Source organism: Hippocampus guttulatus, chromosome 3, assembly GCF_054856545.1.
Source record: "Hippocampus guttulatus isolate MCC_2025c chromosome 3, RoL_Hgut_1.0, whole genome shotgun sequence".
In the NCBI taxonomy this organism is placed as follows: Eukaryota; Metazoa; Chordata; class Actinopteri; order Syngnathiformes; family Syngnathidae; genus Hippocampus; species Hippocampus guttulatus.
The window spans coordinates 13,350,396-13,368,680 of NC_141263.1; the positions used below are offsets into that span (position 1 = coordinate 13,350,396).

The window sequence follows — 18,285 nt, forward strand, 5'->3', positions numbered from 1 at the left end:
TGGGCGTGTTTCAAGAGAGTACTGCAAACTGTATCTGACACAGTAACCCCGACTATCGACCTTTTCATCATGTTTGGAAACAATAGGTGCTCGGGTACTTCCGGATGGCAGGAAACGAGTGACCACCATTGACTGAAAGGTAAACGATGAGAAACTACTTGTTTGGGGTTCTGCTCTCAGGTGTACCCCAATTTTTTTTCCCAATTTACTTCTTTCAATTAAAAAAAATAATTGTATATTATATATATATATATATATATTACTGTATTATATACTGTACACACACACACACACGCACACACACACACACAGATTGCATTCATCCATCCATCGGAACCTTTGGTTTGAACGGAAGTGACGTGACCTAACCTATCGTCTTTTCAACTGGCACGTGACACATTCAAACCATGGTAGGAGAGAAATTAATCATTTACTCTGTTGTCACGAGCCTTGGTCAAATGACAGAAGAGTTTGTTTACTAGTGGTGTCACCGGAACTATTGCCACCCGGAAGCAGGTATGACATCATGGTGAATATGTCTATTGGTGTCTAATGGGGTTTTGATAATCATAATCAAATGTCAGGCAATGCCAATCCTTTTCATTTAAAGTAAGTTAATGGGGACCCTTTCAGAATGGCCCAGGTTTGTCTGTGGCTAAGAACCTTCTTTGACCCGGGTCAGCAGTTTAAAAGAGGTATTAGATTGCATCTTTAATGCATTCCCTGTTTTTCCTTCCAGAAATCAGAGCTGCTATTACTAATACTACTCGGACTCGTCATGAGGCCGGTGCCACTGTTGTTTAGACACTTTTTAGTATTTGGCATGCGTCTTGCAGCTAGCAGTCCAGCTTGGAATGAGCCACAAAGTTCAGCAGACAGCTCACCACAGCTTCCAGGTTGGTCTCAAGGCAGTACTGGGATGGTGTTTGTCTGTGTGTATGAGTGCGTGTAACAAGGATTACCAAGTGCTGGCAGAGGCAATAAAAACACAGAGGGGTTCAAAATACCAAGTAAAATATTTAAAAGTGCACTTGAAAACATTGGATATCTTCCACTTGCTGCACATGACCAGGAAAGGGAATTAAAAACTGGGGATGAGAGTTGGATGCCACGGTCTACAAAAAAGGTCAACGAATATTATCACTTTCTGTTGTGGTTGTTTCTGTGGCTCAAAAAAAGTGGCTCAGAAACTAATGTTTTGTAAAGTTTAAAACCAATATGAAGCTTAAGAAAACCACCAAGGAAAATCATGCTTATTTGCTTGCTTACAGTGTCACATTATACTGATTCACATAGATGCTTATTATGGGTTCACATGTCAGAAATCTAAAATACCACACTGCTATCGCACAACAAAATGTTTCGAATCAGACTATGTGCGTACAACACGGTGGTAAATTCAAAGGGAAATGATACAAACATTTGTGAAATGGAAACAATGTGTCACAACTGTTTGAACTACCGGTATTTTCATCTGACTCAGACAACAAAATAAATGGTTCGGGTGAAGTATTTCATTTGAATAAATTCAGCGTGTGTGCTTTGTGGATTCTCACGCTTCTAGAAATTAGTTAATATGTTCAGTCACTTGAAGACAGAATTGCCCAGAAGTGTGAATGTGAGCATATATTAACAAAAAAAGGAGTTAGGTTTTAAATAAATAAATCCATCCATCCATTTTCCGATCTGCTTATACTCACAAGGGTCGCGGGGGGTGCTGGAGCCTATCCCAGCTGTCTTCGGGCAGTAGCCGGGGGACACCCTGAACCGGTTGCCAGCCAATCAAAGGCCACACACAGACGAAAAACCATCCACGCTCACACTCACACCTAGGGACAATTTTGAGTGTTCAATCAGCCCGCCATGCATATTTTTTTGGAATGTGGGAGGAAACCGGAGTACCCGGAGAAAACCCACGCAGGCCCAGGGAGAACATGCAAACTCCACACAGGGAGGCCGGAGCTGGAATTGAACCCTGTATCTCTGCACTGTGAGGTCGACGTGATTACCACAGTGCCGCCTAAATAAATACATACACTTATATATATATGTCACTGAAACAATCAAAATATTGTTTTTTGCCTAGCTTCCCTTACATGATTGCTTAGCTGGATGGTAGTTACATTTATTGTCGACAGTCTCGGGAGGAGTGATTCAGGTGCACCTTTTCATGCTTGTACGCAACTTGAACTATACATGCTCCAAACATGTTGCCATGTGGAGCATCACACACCTTTTGAATGGGCGGTAACCTCCTGCTCTCCCTGTGAACTGCCTCTAGAGCCTCCATCTGCATGGCGACGACGCCTGTAGGTCACAAGATAAGGTTACCTGGTGTCCACAGAGCCCGTACAAAGACACACATGTGCTCGCACACATTCACACAAGCAGTGTGTGTATTTTGAGATTTTAAGGCCATTTAACATGTCAGGAGTTAATCAGCTCAAAGGCCGGTGTTACTGAGAATAAACACCAGTAGGAGTTACTCTGAACAAAGCTGAGGGAATTAGGACAGCATATACGTGAATGAACTCCGTCTGTGACGTACCAGGGATCATGCTGTGGAGGTTCTTGATGTGTTCTTGGGTTACTCCGCTCTCAGTGCACACCTTGTCGATGAAGCGAGCCACAAATCTGACCACCGAATGGGCCACGTCGCTGTTCTCCGACTCCTCAAAGCCGCTTTCTGTGTCGAAGCTCTCGGCGACACTGCCAGCGATGCTATAAATGAGAAATGGTATGATAAAAACAAGAACATGTAAAGGGTCAAGCTGCTGCGTCCATGGGGAGATGTGAGAGTTGTGTGTCGACAGAAGTGATAAAGGAGCAGTGAGCCCGGCACAGGAAACGTGTTGATGCTGGGATCAATCTATTAGCCATAGCGAATGTTTCACATGAAGCAAATTGCCTTCTGGAATCCTCACGAGTGAGTGACAGGATCCAAATGTCTTCTATAAAAAGCAAAGGTCTGGGGCCACAATGGAGAGGAAAAAAAAACAATGAAGGAAAATGACTACCCAAACAATTTTGCAGCTGTTGTCTCATACATTTGAAAACATAAGAAATAAAATGTTACATCTCGAGGCAGTTTTGAGAATGAAATGTCAAAATTTGGGTGAAAAAAATAGGTAAACACCACAAACAAAATGAGAACACCGTGTTCATCCGAGGGTTTCTGGCAACAAGCTAGCCACTTTGAAGATTTACTTCACAGTGTTCAGCAAGCATAATCACTGCTCTTTTGTTCGATTTTAGTTGATTTACAGAGAGACGACTTTTTTTTCAAGAATCCTGCGGGTCACAAGAATCCCGCAGGATTCCCACGGGATGGGACTCAACTTTACCTTTAATCATGGAATTGGGACGGACGGGATAGAAAGTTCATGGGAGCAGACAAATTTGTTTTCTGTGTTGCACAAAACAGTAAGAGTGAGTCCACGAGGAGAAATGGGACGACAAACAGTTATATATGAGTAAAATGTAACTTTAGTCTTTTTTTTTTTTTTTTTTTAAATATAGCTGACATCCAAAATGGGAGTGGTACGGTATTGGCAGTCATTTTCACTGGGAGTGGGACGAGACATGATTATAAAAATATATATATTTTTTATACTATGGTCTGGGATTGGGACAGGATGGATTTTTTTCTGTGGAATTGGGAAGGGGGTAAAAATGCAATCCCGTGTCACCCTCTAGTACAAAGTGGCCCCATTAATGACATCCAAGAGAAAGCCTCACTAAAAACAAAAGACGTCTTATATTTAAAAAAAAACCCTCAAAGGTCTGGTCACTTGTATCTGGCACTACTCTATATAGGCAAGAAAACCAACTGAACACCACATCGAAAAAGCACTTTGATGGAGGCAGGGAAAACCTCCCTCTCACATAAGGAAGAAACCTCCGACAGTGACCATCTGCCTCGGCAAAAGTTGGGTTGAGATGGAGAAACAGAATAGAGGGACAGAGGGTAAACAGAGAGAGAAAAAACAGGTAGAGGGGTTGAGCGACAGAGGGAGGGACTTGAGAACAATGGGCACAACAGCAGCCATTTTCACAACGGCAATATGGAAATATATAATTTCGTTTAATGCGACTATTTAAGAGCACCGCTAAAACAAAATAACGTGTAAACTCAAGAAAGTGAACCAACCTCTTTCCTCTCCCTGCTCACCTGTTGGTGACGATGCTGTTGCTTCCACTCTCCCAGTCGGCTGCGGGCGTGTTGCGAAGCAGCTTGTTCTTGCTGGTGTCCAAAGGAACTAGCAAGTATACCATGAGGCTGGCATAATGGATGGCCTGGCTGAAAATGGTACTCTCCTCATTCTTCACCAGTTCCTGCTGCTTCTCTTTGCTCAGGCTTGGCCACAAGCGCAGCTGCTCGGCGGCCAGATCCATCGCTGTCTGCTCCTCGTCTTTTCCAGGCACTCTGCCCACATACTGGAAGATGGCAACAAATGGTAGGAGAGGAAATGTTTGAGAGGATTGAGGGAAGTTCACAAAAAGCTCAGATTTAATAGTAAAGATTACTTGCAGAAAACAGACAACCGGTTAGCTTATAATTAAAAAAATAATAAAAATAAAAAATGTCTAAAGAGGCTATGTCGGTAACCCCAAAACTATTATTTCAATACAACTATACTACTCTCTCATTTAATAGTTTTCCAACAATACAATTTGAAGTTCAATCTGCACTTATTACTAGGGATGTTCTGATTCGGGTTTTAAGCTGCCGATACGATCATCCATGAGTGTGATCGGTCAATATATTACGTGCTTCTTAAGTAATCGATTCATCAATTGATTTTTTTTCATCCCCGTACCCGAGTGGATTATCGCCGGGTACTCCGGTTTCCTCCCACATTCCAAAAACATGCATGGCAGGTTAACGGAACATTCCAAATGAGCTAAGCAGTGTAACAAGCAGAAATGAACCTGCGCGCAATTATCATTGTGGCTGACTACTGAAGGATTACAACGATCTATTTTTAACAATGCAGGCTTACTCAAATGACTTGCCTACTTTCACTTATTGTCACACCAAAGTAGTTTGAATTTTGAGGCGACATACTGACACGCAGCTCCTGTGGAGTGTGGAAGAAGCAAAGGTTTACGATACAGTACTTCTCAGACAGCTCAAGTATTCAAAAGAATTAGAGATTTGTTCTCAAGCTTTTTTCAACATTTTAACTTGGTTAATAATGTGTAAAAATAAGAGGTGATATGGGGACAAACGAAGAACATCGATTTGTGGAAAAATTAAGAAATTTGACATACAAGGGCTTCTGCCCGACAGAGATTGGTATGAAATCATTTGCCCTTTTTGCAAATTTATGGTAAATTTAAATTTAAAGTAGTGTCCTACCTTTCTTCAAAACCAATTAATGTAGTTGAACAAAGTGTTAAATGAAATGACAAGAGCAACCAAAAATCTCTAATCAAAGTTATTTTAACCTGTTACAGCTTTGTAAAATTCTGTCCCCGGATTCTACATGATCTCTAACATGGATTAAAAGAGATGAGCTAAATAAGACTACAGATAAATCCAAGCTCAAGCAACGGCATCATTTTACCTTCAGCCTGACAGCGATGCCCCACTTCTCCTCTGGGCTGTTGAGGTACAAGGCTCTGATCTGGCTCTGGACCTCGCCGTAGAAAGTGGCCTCCCAAAACTGCTGGTTGGTCCAAATGGGGTGGTCCTGGATGCAGGTGTAGGCAAACTGGTTCACCCCAGCAACCAATTTCTAAAAGACAAAAAAGCATTAAAAGACAATGAAAATGAGCCTGACCATTGTAAGCAAGAGAAACACTACATAGCGCAGGTCTCCTTTGATTCAAAATAAGTAGCTAGGGTCTTCAGAATGAAACTATTGCTTCGACGACTACTATTCTTTTCAATGTGATGACATTGACAGCTCTTCTTGTTTTTCCTCTTCACTCAAATACAAGAGTCAAACCAGTCATGACTTCAAGGAAAATCAATCAATTATCCATATTAGAATCTGTGAAGCTTTGAGGTTACTTAATGCGGTAACAGACACCTTTTTTCGGTCGGGATATTTTGTGTTAATGTTTTTTTTTTAAAGAACTAGTGGGGGATGAACATTCAGCACTTGCAATGCTTCTGGCATTAAATTGGGTTTCCACACTGGAACACCACAATATAACCTCTGGTAACACCTAAATAAAATAGACCAACATGACTCAAAACAACAGTCCATCTTCATTCAGTGTGATGATGATATTTTAAGACCTGGCGCTGTTTTTTTTTTAAGACCAGCTTACGATTCCTTTCCCGCTGCGGTATTTGAGCAGTGTTTATTTGGTGTTGTTCTTTATTTTTTTTATTGTTATTTCATTATTTATCCACAACTATGAGAAGCGGAGGTGGTTAATATAATTACAACCAGCAGAAACAAAACAGCTTTAATCCCTCTACGATGGGCCTGAAGCCAAGAGACTGACAACCTCCCACTGCTGTTCCTCATGCGTACTATGTTGGATCCAAGTTCATTGGATTCGGTGATAACAATAACATGATAATTAAGCTCGGAATAAAACTATGCCCAAATTGCAGCTGATGACCACAAACTTATAAATCAAGCCTCTGAGGAGAAAAACAAAACAAAAGCGACATGTTACTGCAACACCCAACACAAAGCCTTGTGCTTCTCTTGTTTTACACTACACACAACACAACTGGGCAAACGTAATTTGAGAATCAGAAACAAAGGTGAGGACTTTCATGAATTTTTTTAACGAAAATAATTTAAAAATCACAGAAGATTTACACTGCACGTCAAACGTTCGGACGCGCGTTACACTACGATGAAAAAAGTGTGTTCAAATTTTCGACTGGTGGACTTAAATACAGAGTATTCTTTTAACAACATAATATCTTGATGGAACTCTACATAGGCCAAAGTGGTTACTTATCTCATGTCACTTTTCTATTACGTTCCCCGTAAACTGTAAGCGGAACACTGTCTTGTCCGAAATATACGCTCACACAGAGGATGCAAAAGTTCAACTTTGACAGCCACTATTGTTTTCAACACAAAAGGACAGTGTGTCTCGGGTGCTCAACTCCACACCAATCCTGCCTGTCATGTCTCGAACACCAAGTCGGAAGCGTGGCAAATTAGTGGGTCAACTTCACAGTCCCTTACACACAGAAAGCAAGGCAGGAGACAGTTGTGGAAATGCTGGCTTTTCACTCCTGTCAAGAGTGAGAGAAATGTTGAGCTCTACTTGGAGCGTCTTGATATTGTTTCTTCTCCCTCTGGAATATAACTGCACCCACTGCACTTTCATATAATTTATCTTTGTTTAAATTAATACACTATGACTAATATGCTCTGTTCTCTATAATGTAACATTGAGGGCGACAAAAATGTCCCATCATCAGCCTAAATAATACAATAAGTCATTGCGAAGTCATTTCAGAAAGAAAAAAAAAGAGCTCAACTTCTGCGGTCAAAAATAATTTGAAGACTGCACTGAGACCAAAGATCACAGTGCGTGCAAAAGAGGATTGCATTGTAGTCTAGATTCTGCACAGACAAGTTAAATTTAAGATTTAAGGATGAAAGAAACTCAATTACAAACAAAAAAATATGAACAGTCAGAAGCGCTGGAACACCTCTCTGTGCTACATGCTATGTTTCCAAAAGCAGATGCGCGAGTGTATTTGTGTGCAGGGGCGGTGTTTGTGACGTGTCTATGCTGTCTATACTCAGCCTGGGTGTTTTTTTGACTCTTCGGATATGTGCAGGTCATTTTGACCTAGGTCATCTCTTCCGAATATAGCAAGACACTCACAAGACATATGGCAAGGCGGGAGATGGGGAAAGGGAGAATAATAGAGAGGGAGGAGGGAAGGAAATCAAGTTAAAGCGAAAAAGGGGAGTATACTCCTATCAGACCCATCTGGCTGAGGTACTCGACTTGTGGAGCGTGGAATGTACATTTGAGAGAGGGGTAAAAACAAGCCAAAAATGAAAAATAAAAAGGAGATGCAAGGGAAAAATTGTGTGTAATGGTAAAGTGGCTCTCAGGATCTGTGATCTTGTTTTTAACTTAAGGGTTACTTACGGTCCTGAGGTCCATGGTATGACAACCAGTAAGTAGCCTTCAAGCACTGACGGGACATCACATGTCAAGTATGTCTCGCGGGCAATGAGTGATGGTGCATGTTGTCGCTGAAAATACTGAATCGAACCCAATATGTCACCAGCCTTTAGGCAGAAAAAGTACTGGGAAGAAATTCAGTATTCCCAAATGGCAGAGAAAAAAAAGTAATTATTTCTCCCTCTATGGAAATACATAATTGCCTGGCACATAATCAATCTCCTGAAAAAACAAATTTAAATATATAAGATAATAATGAAAGTAGGGCGGCCCGGTAGTCCAGTGGTTAGCACGTCGACTTCACAGTGCAGAGGTACCGGGTTCGATTCCAGCTCCGGCCTCCCTGTGTGGAGTTTGCATGTTCTCCCCGGGCCTGCGTGGGTTTTCTCCGGGTACTCCGGTTTCCTCCCACATTCCAAAAACATGCATGGCAGGCTGATTGAACGCTCTAAATTGTCCCTAGGTGTGAATGTGGGTGTGGATGGTTGTTCGTCTCTGTGTGCCCTGCGATTGGCTGGCGACCGATTCAGACCGCCTACTGCCCGAAGACAGCTGGGATAGGCTCCAGCACCCCCCGCGACCCTAGTGAGGATCAAGCGGTTCGGAAAATGGATGGATGGATGGATAATGAAAGTCAGAATCATAAACAAACCCGCCGATAGAACATAACTGTGTAATCACACATTGTACAAGTAACGTAAATGTTCCAAAAGAAGGTAAACATAGATTAAGTAAACCAGAAGTTGAACATTTTTGGAGTTGCACAAGGGTCAACCAGTGCGTCACATTGCGCATGAGGACATGCTGGAGGAAAATGCCCCGCCAACTCCCCCAACTCACAGCAGAGTGCTCCGGCAGAGTGGGTCATCAAATTCCTTTGATCTGCTCGGATAAAATACACTGCACCCAGAAGAACAAAGACACCTACTGTGGCACATTCAAATGGATTGAATATTATGCAAAACAAAGATATATACAAATGTCGGTGATGCCTTGTCGTCTCCAGATCAACACTCATCTTTACATAATAAAGGCCAGAGGAAATGTGCAGCTCGACAAAACTCACTGATTGCATCTAATAAAGGGCGAATGTGGTTAGATGAAACCTAGATGAACTTTACCAACTGGCAAGCACGCATGGAAAATGCAACGGCATATTTTGGACATGCATTTGTCCTTTCTTCTATTGCAAATGTTAACAAGCATGATCTGCAATGTACAGTATGTTAGAAGAGTCAGGGGACACCGAAAAGCAGAGGCGTTTTGGGAATGAACAAAGAATGTGGGTCAGTCAATAACATCAGCTGTAAGCGTCAACATATGGAAACAAACCAAAACACTCCCATGATGCTTGGCTTGAGGAATATACATGAGATTTTTGTGGATAGCATCGCTGACAACAACAAGGCGAAAACAGGGCGAACTTGGACTCCCGAATGTGACTTTTGTACTAGAGTTAAAGACAAACCGTCTTCAAACATTCCAAATGTAGTAAAGGGAAATGACAACTACAAAATCATCAAATTTGTTCATGATTTCACACAACTAGTGTGGTTTCAACAAATTGATTTCATTACTCATGTCTTGATGATTAGGACCCAAAGAAACATCCCTCCATTATCCAAAACACTTATGCTCAAACATATGAAACATATGAAATTCCATTTTTTTCCCACAACCATGTCAATAAATACCGTGAGCTTCAATGCATGCATGCATTTACTGTAACATGCTCCTTTTTCAAAATAAATTTAAGGAGATGTGCAAAATGTGATTTCACAAATATGAGTCAAGTAGAATTTATTCATATGGCCCTGAATCACAAAAAAGGTCTCAAAGGGCTTCATATCCCCATTGTTGACAAATGGCATCCTCCAATCTTAACCCCCAGGAGGGCTAGGGGGAAAAAAAATAATCTTAGATTTCCTACAAGACTTCAAAAACAAATGAGTGAATCATATGAATGGATGGAATTAGTACAGTACAGATTTTGTTGCAAAAGTACACAATTTGTGCAAATTAAATTTCATCAAAAATGGCCATGTCCTTATCATTTAAACCAGGAATATAATGTCCTTTTAAGTTTCCCTATAAACCAAACATTTAATGATACATTGAAATAAACCCAAACACTACATCTCAGTCGGTGTAGAAAAAGTTGATGAAATATTGTGCTTTTAGAAAACAGCTGTCCCTGTGTGTCTTCTTTTGAAGAGTTGCCAAGATAAAGTCTCTCGTGTCTAAAATGAACATGGCAGTCTGTCTTAACTTATGGGGGGGGGGGGGGGCACACAAGACCTGCCAAGCAATCTTTTTGGAAATATGAGACCGAAGTGAAGATGCCTGGCCATCATGCACTGCACCACAATTGGCGCAAACCAAATATGTTGGGCTTATGTCGCTGCCACAGGATCTAGGCCACTTGCAGTGATTTAGTCAACCACGCATTGTGTGTACCAACATATTTTAGATACATTTAACACGATAATGATGCCCAAGCGCCCCCCTCCAAAAAAAAGGGGGGGGGGGGCAGAATGGCTACTGGGAAAAACAAGTGGTGGTCCAGTCAAAGTGCAGACATTAACCTCACTCCAAAGCTTACGAATTGAATATCTATGAAGTTCAAGAAATGAAACAATGTTGCAAAGAATGGGATGATTTATTTATAAGCGAGGTGGAAAAGTACCAAAAGGCAACAGTGCTCACAGTGGTTGGGAAACGCCGCGTAGTTGGAGATGGTGACTGTGGGACACTCCATTACTTATCTCTGTTTATGTCCTGGTTCTAGTGTGTGACTCTTGCACCAGTTTTTACGGAATCTATTTGTTGGTGTTATTTTTGAGAGGAGGGGGTGGGGGGGGGGCAGGCGCGTATTCTTGGCTGACTTTGCTTTTTACCGACTAGGTAAGGCGAAAACGAGTTGCCAAAACAAAAACGGTGCTATACGCTGCTTGAGTCTCCTTTATTGGCTTTCAAGGCCGAGTAAGAAATTATTAGTGATAGTCCACTGGCCAACAGAAATCCTATGAGACCACACGGTTTCAAATCTTTAAACCGGCACCAATCAATGAAAGCCTTCTCTTTTAATGCTTTTATTTTCTTTGTTAATAACTGAACAGTATGAGCCATGTAGCGCTCAAGTGCAACGCAGGTTTCAGTCTAGCTCAAGAGGGTAAAATACTGGTACCCAACAAAATGGCAATGTGGCCTATTGTGTCTGTCCCCATAGCAAGAAATACCATACCAAGCCGTGGGTACATGTAATGAGCCATGGCAAGCTATTCTCCACTGACAGTGTGGTTTGGAAACTAAGTCCAAGTCAGTTCTCCACTGTGACAATGATGCTATAACTGTTTTAAGTTACGAGAGTGGCCGTGCAACAAATTAGACTCGGAAGTCAGGGCACCATTATGAAGTGAATATGTATGATTGTTGGGTGTCTTAAAGGCTCAAACCTACTGAATGTAAAGGACTGGAAGTGGTTTTAGCTACACGTGCCACCCAAAACACTTTGTATGCATTATCTGTGAAATGAGCAAAACAGAAGCCTGACGTGGAACACACATCTGTGTTGAATGAACCTACTTACTCTGTAAAAAGCTGTTGACAGTGGCAGCAGTGCAGAGGCCACGGTGTATTCTTCTGAGCTGGAACAGTCCTGTAAGTCAAACAACAGGGGACAAGTGTGAGTGGGGCAAGACGCAGCAGGTCACAGGTTACGTATTTCTGTTACAGCTCACAAAACACACCAGGACCACTGTGGGGGCGGGGGGGGGGGGGGGTGTAATGCAGGTTTTGGCAAAGGAAAAGTAAGACATTGTGTGATCTCGTACATGCTCCTCAGCCATATCTTAAGAAATGTTCTGTCCATCTGGACATCAAGCATGCATGCGACACAAGGGAATGATCAATGTGATGAACACTAAGGGGTAAAATGATCCAAATACCCATTTACATGAAGACAGTCGTGTCCTGTCAAATGTCAGCGCCAAATAACTAAATAAATTAATAAATCTGCCAAAACCACTCACTTCACCATGGTCCATAGTAGACACATGCTTTCAATAGCCTTATATAATGCTTGCCCTCACACACTTGTTTTGAATTTATTTGCAACATTTTTATTCGCAATCTTGACCAGATCACACAAGTCTTATCGCAAACTTTCATAACATTCATTCATTCATTTTTCGATCCGCTTAATCCTCACAAGGGTCGCAGGTGGTGCTGGAGCCTATCCCAGCCGTCATCGAGCAGTAGGCGGTGGACACCCTGAACCGGTAGCCAGCCAATCGCATGGCACACAGAGACGAACAACCATCTACGCCCACACTCACACCTAGGGACAATTTAGTGTGTCCAATCAGCCTGCCATGCATGTTTTTGGAATGTGGGAGGAAACCGGAGTACCCGGAGAAAACCCACACAAGCCCGGGGAGAACATGCAAACTCCACACAGGGAGGCCGGAGTGGGGATTGAACCCTCCGCACTGTGAGGTCGATGCGCTAACCACTGGACCACCGGGCCGCCACTTTCATAACATGTTGCATAAAATCCACCCACCATCTGGTCATGCCGAGATAGACCCAATGATTTTCAAGGAATGGTTGGAAATATTTCCTCAGTGACAAAATAAGTGTTACCCCTGCCAGCAGTTTTTCTTTTGTTGTCTCTCCTTGCACCTGCTAGTCCATCTGTCTTGGAAACTTGCTAGGTTTTACAATCTTTTTTTATTGGCCCTAGGTATACTTAAAAAGTAAAAAAAAATAATAATAACAATCATAGAGGTGCTATGGAAAATAAACTGTCGAAAACACAGAACCCAACTGAAAATGTTAGCCCAAAGCGATTCAATCTTGGCCAAATCGATATTTACTAAATGGCTAATGTTTGGCTGTTTAGCCATATTACAACATGTACTATTTAAGAAATATTCTGCATATTAACACCTTTTTTATAGCATTATCTATATTCATGCCTCTGATGTATCAAATATATCATGCATATTAATTTACACTAATTGCATGAATGCTCCCATTGCATTCGTGGACAGATTTATGACTTACCATGGGCACCACCTTCGTCTTCTAATTCAAATTTTCATCTTCTAATTTTTCTTCTTGCTTAGATTAAATTTCCTCTGTCTATCTACAAATGAAACGAGGAAATGGAGCAAAATAATGTTAGAAATATAAATCAAAAACTATTCGCCATTTTGATTCTTTTTCCAGTTGAAAAAAAATATTCATATCTAAGATTTTGAGGAAACTGAATTTGACCATTGAAAAGGCTCCGTCGAATACAATCTTCTCCAGCATTCGAATCAATTAGAAATGTAGAATCTTGAACAATCTTTTTGAGAAACGGTATGAAGAATTTTTGGACATGGAACCTTTTCTCATCACAGCACATAATAATAACAATAATAATAATTTGCTTTAAATCTAAATATTTTCTCACAATCTTCTAGCTGCTTTACAGATTCTTGGGTATGTTCTAGGTAAACAATAACCATCCAACAAATATCCACTTGAATACAATACAATACAATACAATACATGCTGATTTATATAGCGCTTTCACAACAGCGGCAGCTGTAACAAAGCGCTTAACAAAACAGTTAACATCATACCTGTCAACTTTTCGGAGCGCCAACCTGTATAAACTACCAAAAAAATCCTTATAAAGAGCAAAAAATCCTTATAACATACCAAAGCATTTTATATGTCAAAATAAGGGCAGAAAAAAACTCACGAAATTTTCAAATATACTTATTGTAGATCTCCATAATACAATGTCTGGTTAATGTATAATCATCATTCTACTTCGTGGCATTATTGTGTTCAGAGTTGTATTCCTGCGTTACTTTTTTCACCAACTCCAAATGCTGACCCATTGGCTCAAAGTTACAGCATCCATTCATATTTAGGTACTTTGGAAATGAAAGCATTCGAGTAGACTCGCACCATTCTGGGCAAAAGCAAACGGAACTACCTGTTTGGGGGGGGGGGGGGGCGGACATTTTCAGAATCCGTATGATATATGCGATACGGCCATATACGTAAGATTCACCACAAAATCCGTATGAACTATGGCTAAACCGTATGAGTTGACAGGTATGTAACATAGAGTAAAATAATAAACACAACACATAACATAAAACACGGACAGTCCTAACCACTTTTCCGTCACACGCTTTGTTGTTTGACGCAGTTTGAGATGAAAGATGAGAGAATCAAAGTGTCCTTTAACCAGTGGATCAGAGACGTCATGCTCAAAATGTGCACACGTCGGCTACAAGCTAAGTCTTGAATCCTAAAATCACAGGGAATTGATCATTTTAGGCTTAACTCTACACACGTTCAGCATAACCTGGATACAATACAGTGTTTCTGTCACAAAAATGACAATTAACTGCTCAACACTTTGGCAGGCATGTCCACACTGTATTTTAGTTTCGGTCAGGGTCAGAGAGGTGACTCTTCTCTGTTTCAAGAGAACACTGTTGGGATGGGAAGTACATGAAGATTCATCCAGCAGGAGCTTTGGGGCTCCAAAAAAACCCCTGATGAGAACAGGAGAAAAGGATGCAAGTCGGACTCCAAATGTACTTAAATCACAGGAAATTGGTACTTATTGGTGCTAAGCTACATCAGGATAAGCAAGTGGACTTAGGGAGAATTCAGCCAGAAGAAACAAAAGTAATACCATACACTGATTTTGACCTGGTGGCGTACCTCATAACCCTCAAAAAAGTATGAGCATTTCTTTTGAAAGTCATGAAAAAGTATCTGCGTAAACACAGGCACACATTGGGAAATCAAGAGTTCACAGCATAAGGTGAAGAATGCAGCATTCTCTGATAGTGGTCTGTAATGGGGCCCCTGTTGCCATCATTGCTCAAGAACAGAAGACCAAAAGAAGAATGTACAGAGGAGCGAAAATGCAAAACATAAGTGCAACAGCTACACATGAAAGCCTGCCTGCCCCCTGCATGGTCTAAGTAACACACGTTTGTTTTATTTTGCTCGTCACATGCGTTTGTCTTTTGTGCTATTGGGGCTGCGATAAAAAGTTCCACCTTGGAGCGGCATCAGAGCATTTTACCGGCACAGGGAACAATGCTGCAGGTCCCTGCAGTTCCCGGTCGGAAATGCACAGGTAATGAGTGAATATCTAGCAAGCCAAACTATGATGCCTCTAATCTTTTTAGAATAGAATGCCTTGATTGTCATTGATCATGTGTTCTAAAATGAAACTGAATTGCTGCTTTTCTTTGCAACTGAACTTTTCAGATGATGAAATCAACAAACAGAATATACGGAGAAGTTGGATGCCAGTAGGAGGTGGTAATTTATAATCCAGACGCACATAAAATATCATGGTTGACTCAAATAACCCCAAAACACCACGTTTGGAAATCGTGTCATAAAAAGTATAGATATATTTTTGCTAACGTATATACATACAGTACATATGCAGCCTAAACATCTGTTGGATTCTAAAATGCCACATGTCAAGTATATGGCATTGTGTTCAGCATACTTCATTATCACCTACAATCTCCTCAAAGCAGACTGGATGAGTAGCGACAGCACAAAAGCTTTCTAGATAAACTCACAGGGAGATAACCACTACAATCTACAAAGTGGCTCAGAATAAACCCAAAGTGAAGTGAAAACTGATTATCCAAAGTGATGAGGAAAATTTGCAAGGTATTGAAGGCAATGCCACTAATGGATTCACTGCATGCAGGTTGGAGAGTACATGCTAATTTATTCGGGGTGTCAAGGATTTCCAGACAAGAACTTGTTGTAATGTGTAGCCTTGTGTTTCTGGCCACTACGACATCCCGCTGTCTTCTTTTCCTCCCATTATTTACTGTACTTTTCACCAGTCTTTTCCTCCCCCTTGAAGCTGCGGGAACTCTTCACGGCTATGATGACTAACGTGGCTATTCGGCCTCAGACACGTACGCCATGCAGCGAGCGCAAAAAAGGAACTCAAGCATGCGACAAAAATGATGCAGGAAGTGAACAAAGGGAAACTTCCTGAGACACTATCCAGGAAATCTGCTGGAATGAAGTGATGTGTCTGGAATGCACACGTAAAAGGCACTTTTACGCACATATACTCCATAGAAATATGTGAGCTAAAGAAGAAAGGAAAAGAAGGCCACATAGTTGACCTCTGTGGTGTATTGAGAGTTTTGAAATCTGATTTCAACAGATGTTTACCTGGCCACACTGGACATCCAACTGATTGAGCTGAACATGGGGTGCCTCAAGTATGTCTGCGCCAAGACAACAGTGAGATCAATTTTCGCTGAACATCTGTGTGGAACATGCGCTCGTCTTGCCCACTTTTCGCTTCACCGTCATGTGGGACATATGGCTTCGGCGGCACTGCGGCACCAGATGAACCTCTCACCGTAATCCCCTCTCCGAGTAAACTGCCATTCAGAGTGTGTTTTTTAACTAAGATGAGGCCCTGGGCCATGAGAGAGCAGAGCACAGAGGGCTAATAATCCTATCTGACAGGAAATGGTTGGGATGCCAGGATACATCCACAGCAGGCCTCATTCCCCCACATGGCTTGTGTACTGTGGAGAGCAGGAGCGCTGACCGGTGTGCATACACACACAACTTAATGTGCAATTGGCTCAAATGCGTCAGTGAGGCTCGTTACTTTGAGTGACTCATAGCAGAAGCACAGAAAAGGATAACATCCTTTGTTTCAACAGGAAAAAATATTGTAAAACTCTTACTGCCGATCACAAGGTGCATCCCTACATGCAAATTAAATCAACCTGACTCGAATATGCAGACATTTGACTTACTGTACAGTTTCGTTTCACAGGCCAACACTTGAACCTGAAAAACCTTCTGAACACTGATTACAACCACAAACCAAAACTGTTATTTACCCCGAGGGGAACAGTTTAAATACGAATAATTGGCCTCCTCATGATGATGTCATTGTGAATCAACGTGTCACATACATGTTACGCCAGAAATCCTAATGAGGCATCATGCTATCGTTCTATAATTGCCAGCAACATTTTTTACAGGATCGGTCACACTGATCCCCTTCTCCCTCTCCCTCTCTCTCACACCCACACACAACTAAAATATCACCCCGAGTCTGTTATGTGGCAGGGTGTTGCAAGAAAGGGCGGTGTGAAGTTCTAATCACTTGACCGTCAGTATTCTATTTATATTCCTTTCCCGGCTCATCTCAAAGAAATCCATAAAAAAAACGAGCTTAGAACAGATGCCTGGCTCCAATGAAAGAAAAAAAACCCAGATAGTAAAATCTGAATGTGTGTCACGAGTTTTAGCAGCACGCCAGGAGTGCATGTGATTCTCCCCAAACTTATTCTTGCATACTTTACAACTCTATGATAGTAAAGTATATAAGGAAGTCAGTACGTTAAGCCCAGTTCAGTATAATCCAGTCAGAAGGTGAGAATGCTCCTGCCAATCAATATTTTTGTCACATGGCAATAACTTCAACATTGTGTTCATGCCCAGAGCAGCTGCCAAGATTAATTGGCTTTGTATTTAAAAACATGACTGGAATCCAAAGTCACTCCATGAAAAATGTACACTGGGGACTGCTTACCATGATTAAAATCCAGGGAAAGAGCTGATTCAAGCAGTAAAAATTAAGCATATGCAATAAAGATCTGGCTGATTTAGCTGAGTGAAGCCTCAGTCTCTTTCAGGACTGCACAAAACACACAGAGAACTGATTTTGACACTTGTTTTGACCATGATGGCACCAAGAAGAGACAAAAAAGCTGTCTGATATAAACAATGAGCACCATTACTGGACTCATTCTTACGACACATTGTAAACAACTGTAGAATACAGGAAAGATAAAACCAGGAGGAAGGGGAACCATGGACAGTAGGTCTTATGTACAATTGTGCTCCTCTGACACTGCTTTTGCTTAAAAGCTGAGGACATTGTAAGTATTTTCCTGTTTTGATTTCCTTTCTGGATGGATCCACAACCATAAATCGTGGTTATTTTTACCTCAAAAAGCTTTTATGTAAGAGGTCGGGAAAAAAATGTGGGGTAGATGCTTATTTTTTTTTACTGCAAAAACAAACAAGTAGTGGCTAACAACACTCATCTGAGTCAAAATAAAT

The 18,285-nt window shown here is 41.4% G+C and overlaps 1 protein-coding gene across 2 annotated transcripts in view; it reads right to left on the reverse strand.

The window, feature by feature from the left end:
- The window catches only part of sbf2 (SET binding factor 2), a 93,057-nt gene that overhangs the window by 19,520 nt on the left and 55,252 nt on the right, over nt 1-18,285 (reverse strand). For both annotated transcript variants that reach the window (XM_086106885.1, XM_086106884.1), the window contains exons 17-21: nt 11,717-11,785; nt 5,571-5,741; nt 4,172-4,437; nt 2,549-2,721; nt 2,234-2,307 (exon numbers count right to left, since the gene is read on the reverse strand). In XM_086106885.1, coding sequence (XP_085963011.1) covers nt 2,234-2,307; nt 2,549-2,721; nt 4,172-4,437; nt 5,571-5,741; nt 11,717-11,785 — 753 coding nt within the window. The remainder of the gene's footprint in view (nt 1-2,233; nt 2,308-2,548; nt 2,722-4,171; nt 4,438-5,570; nt 5,742-11,716; nt 11,786-18,285) is intronic.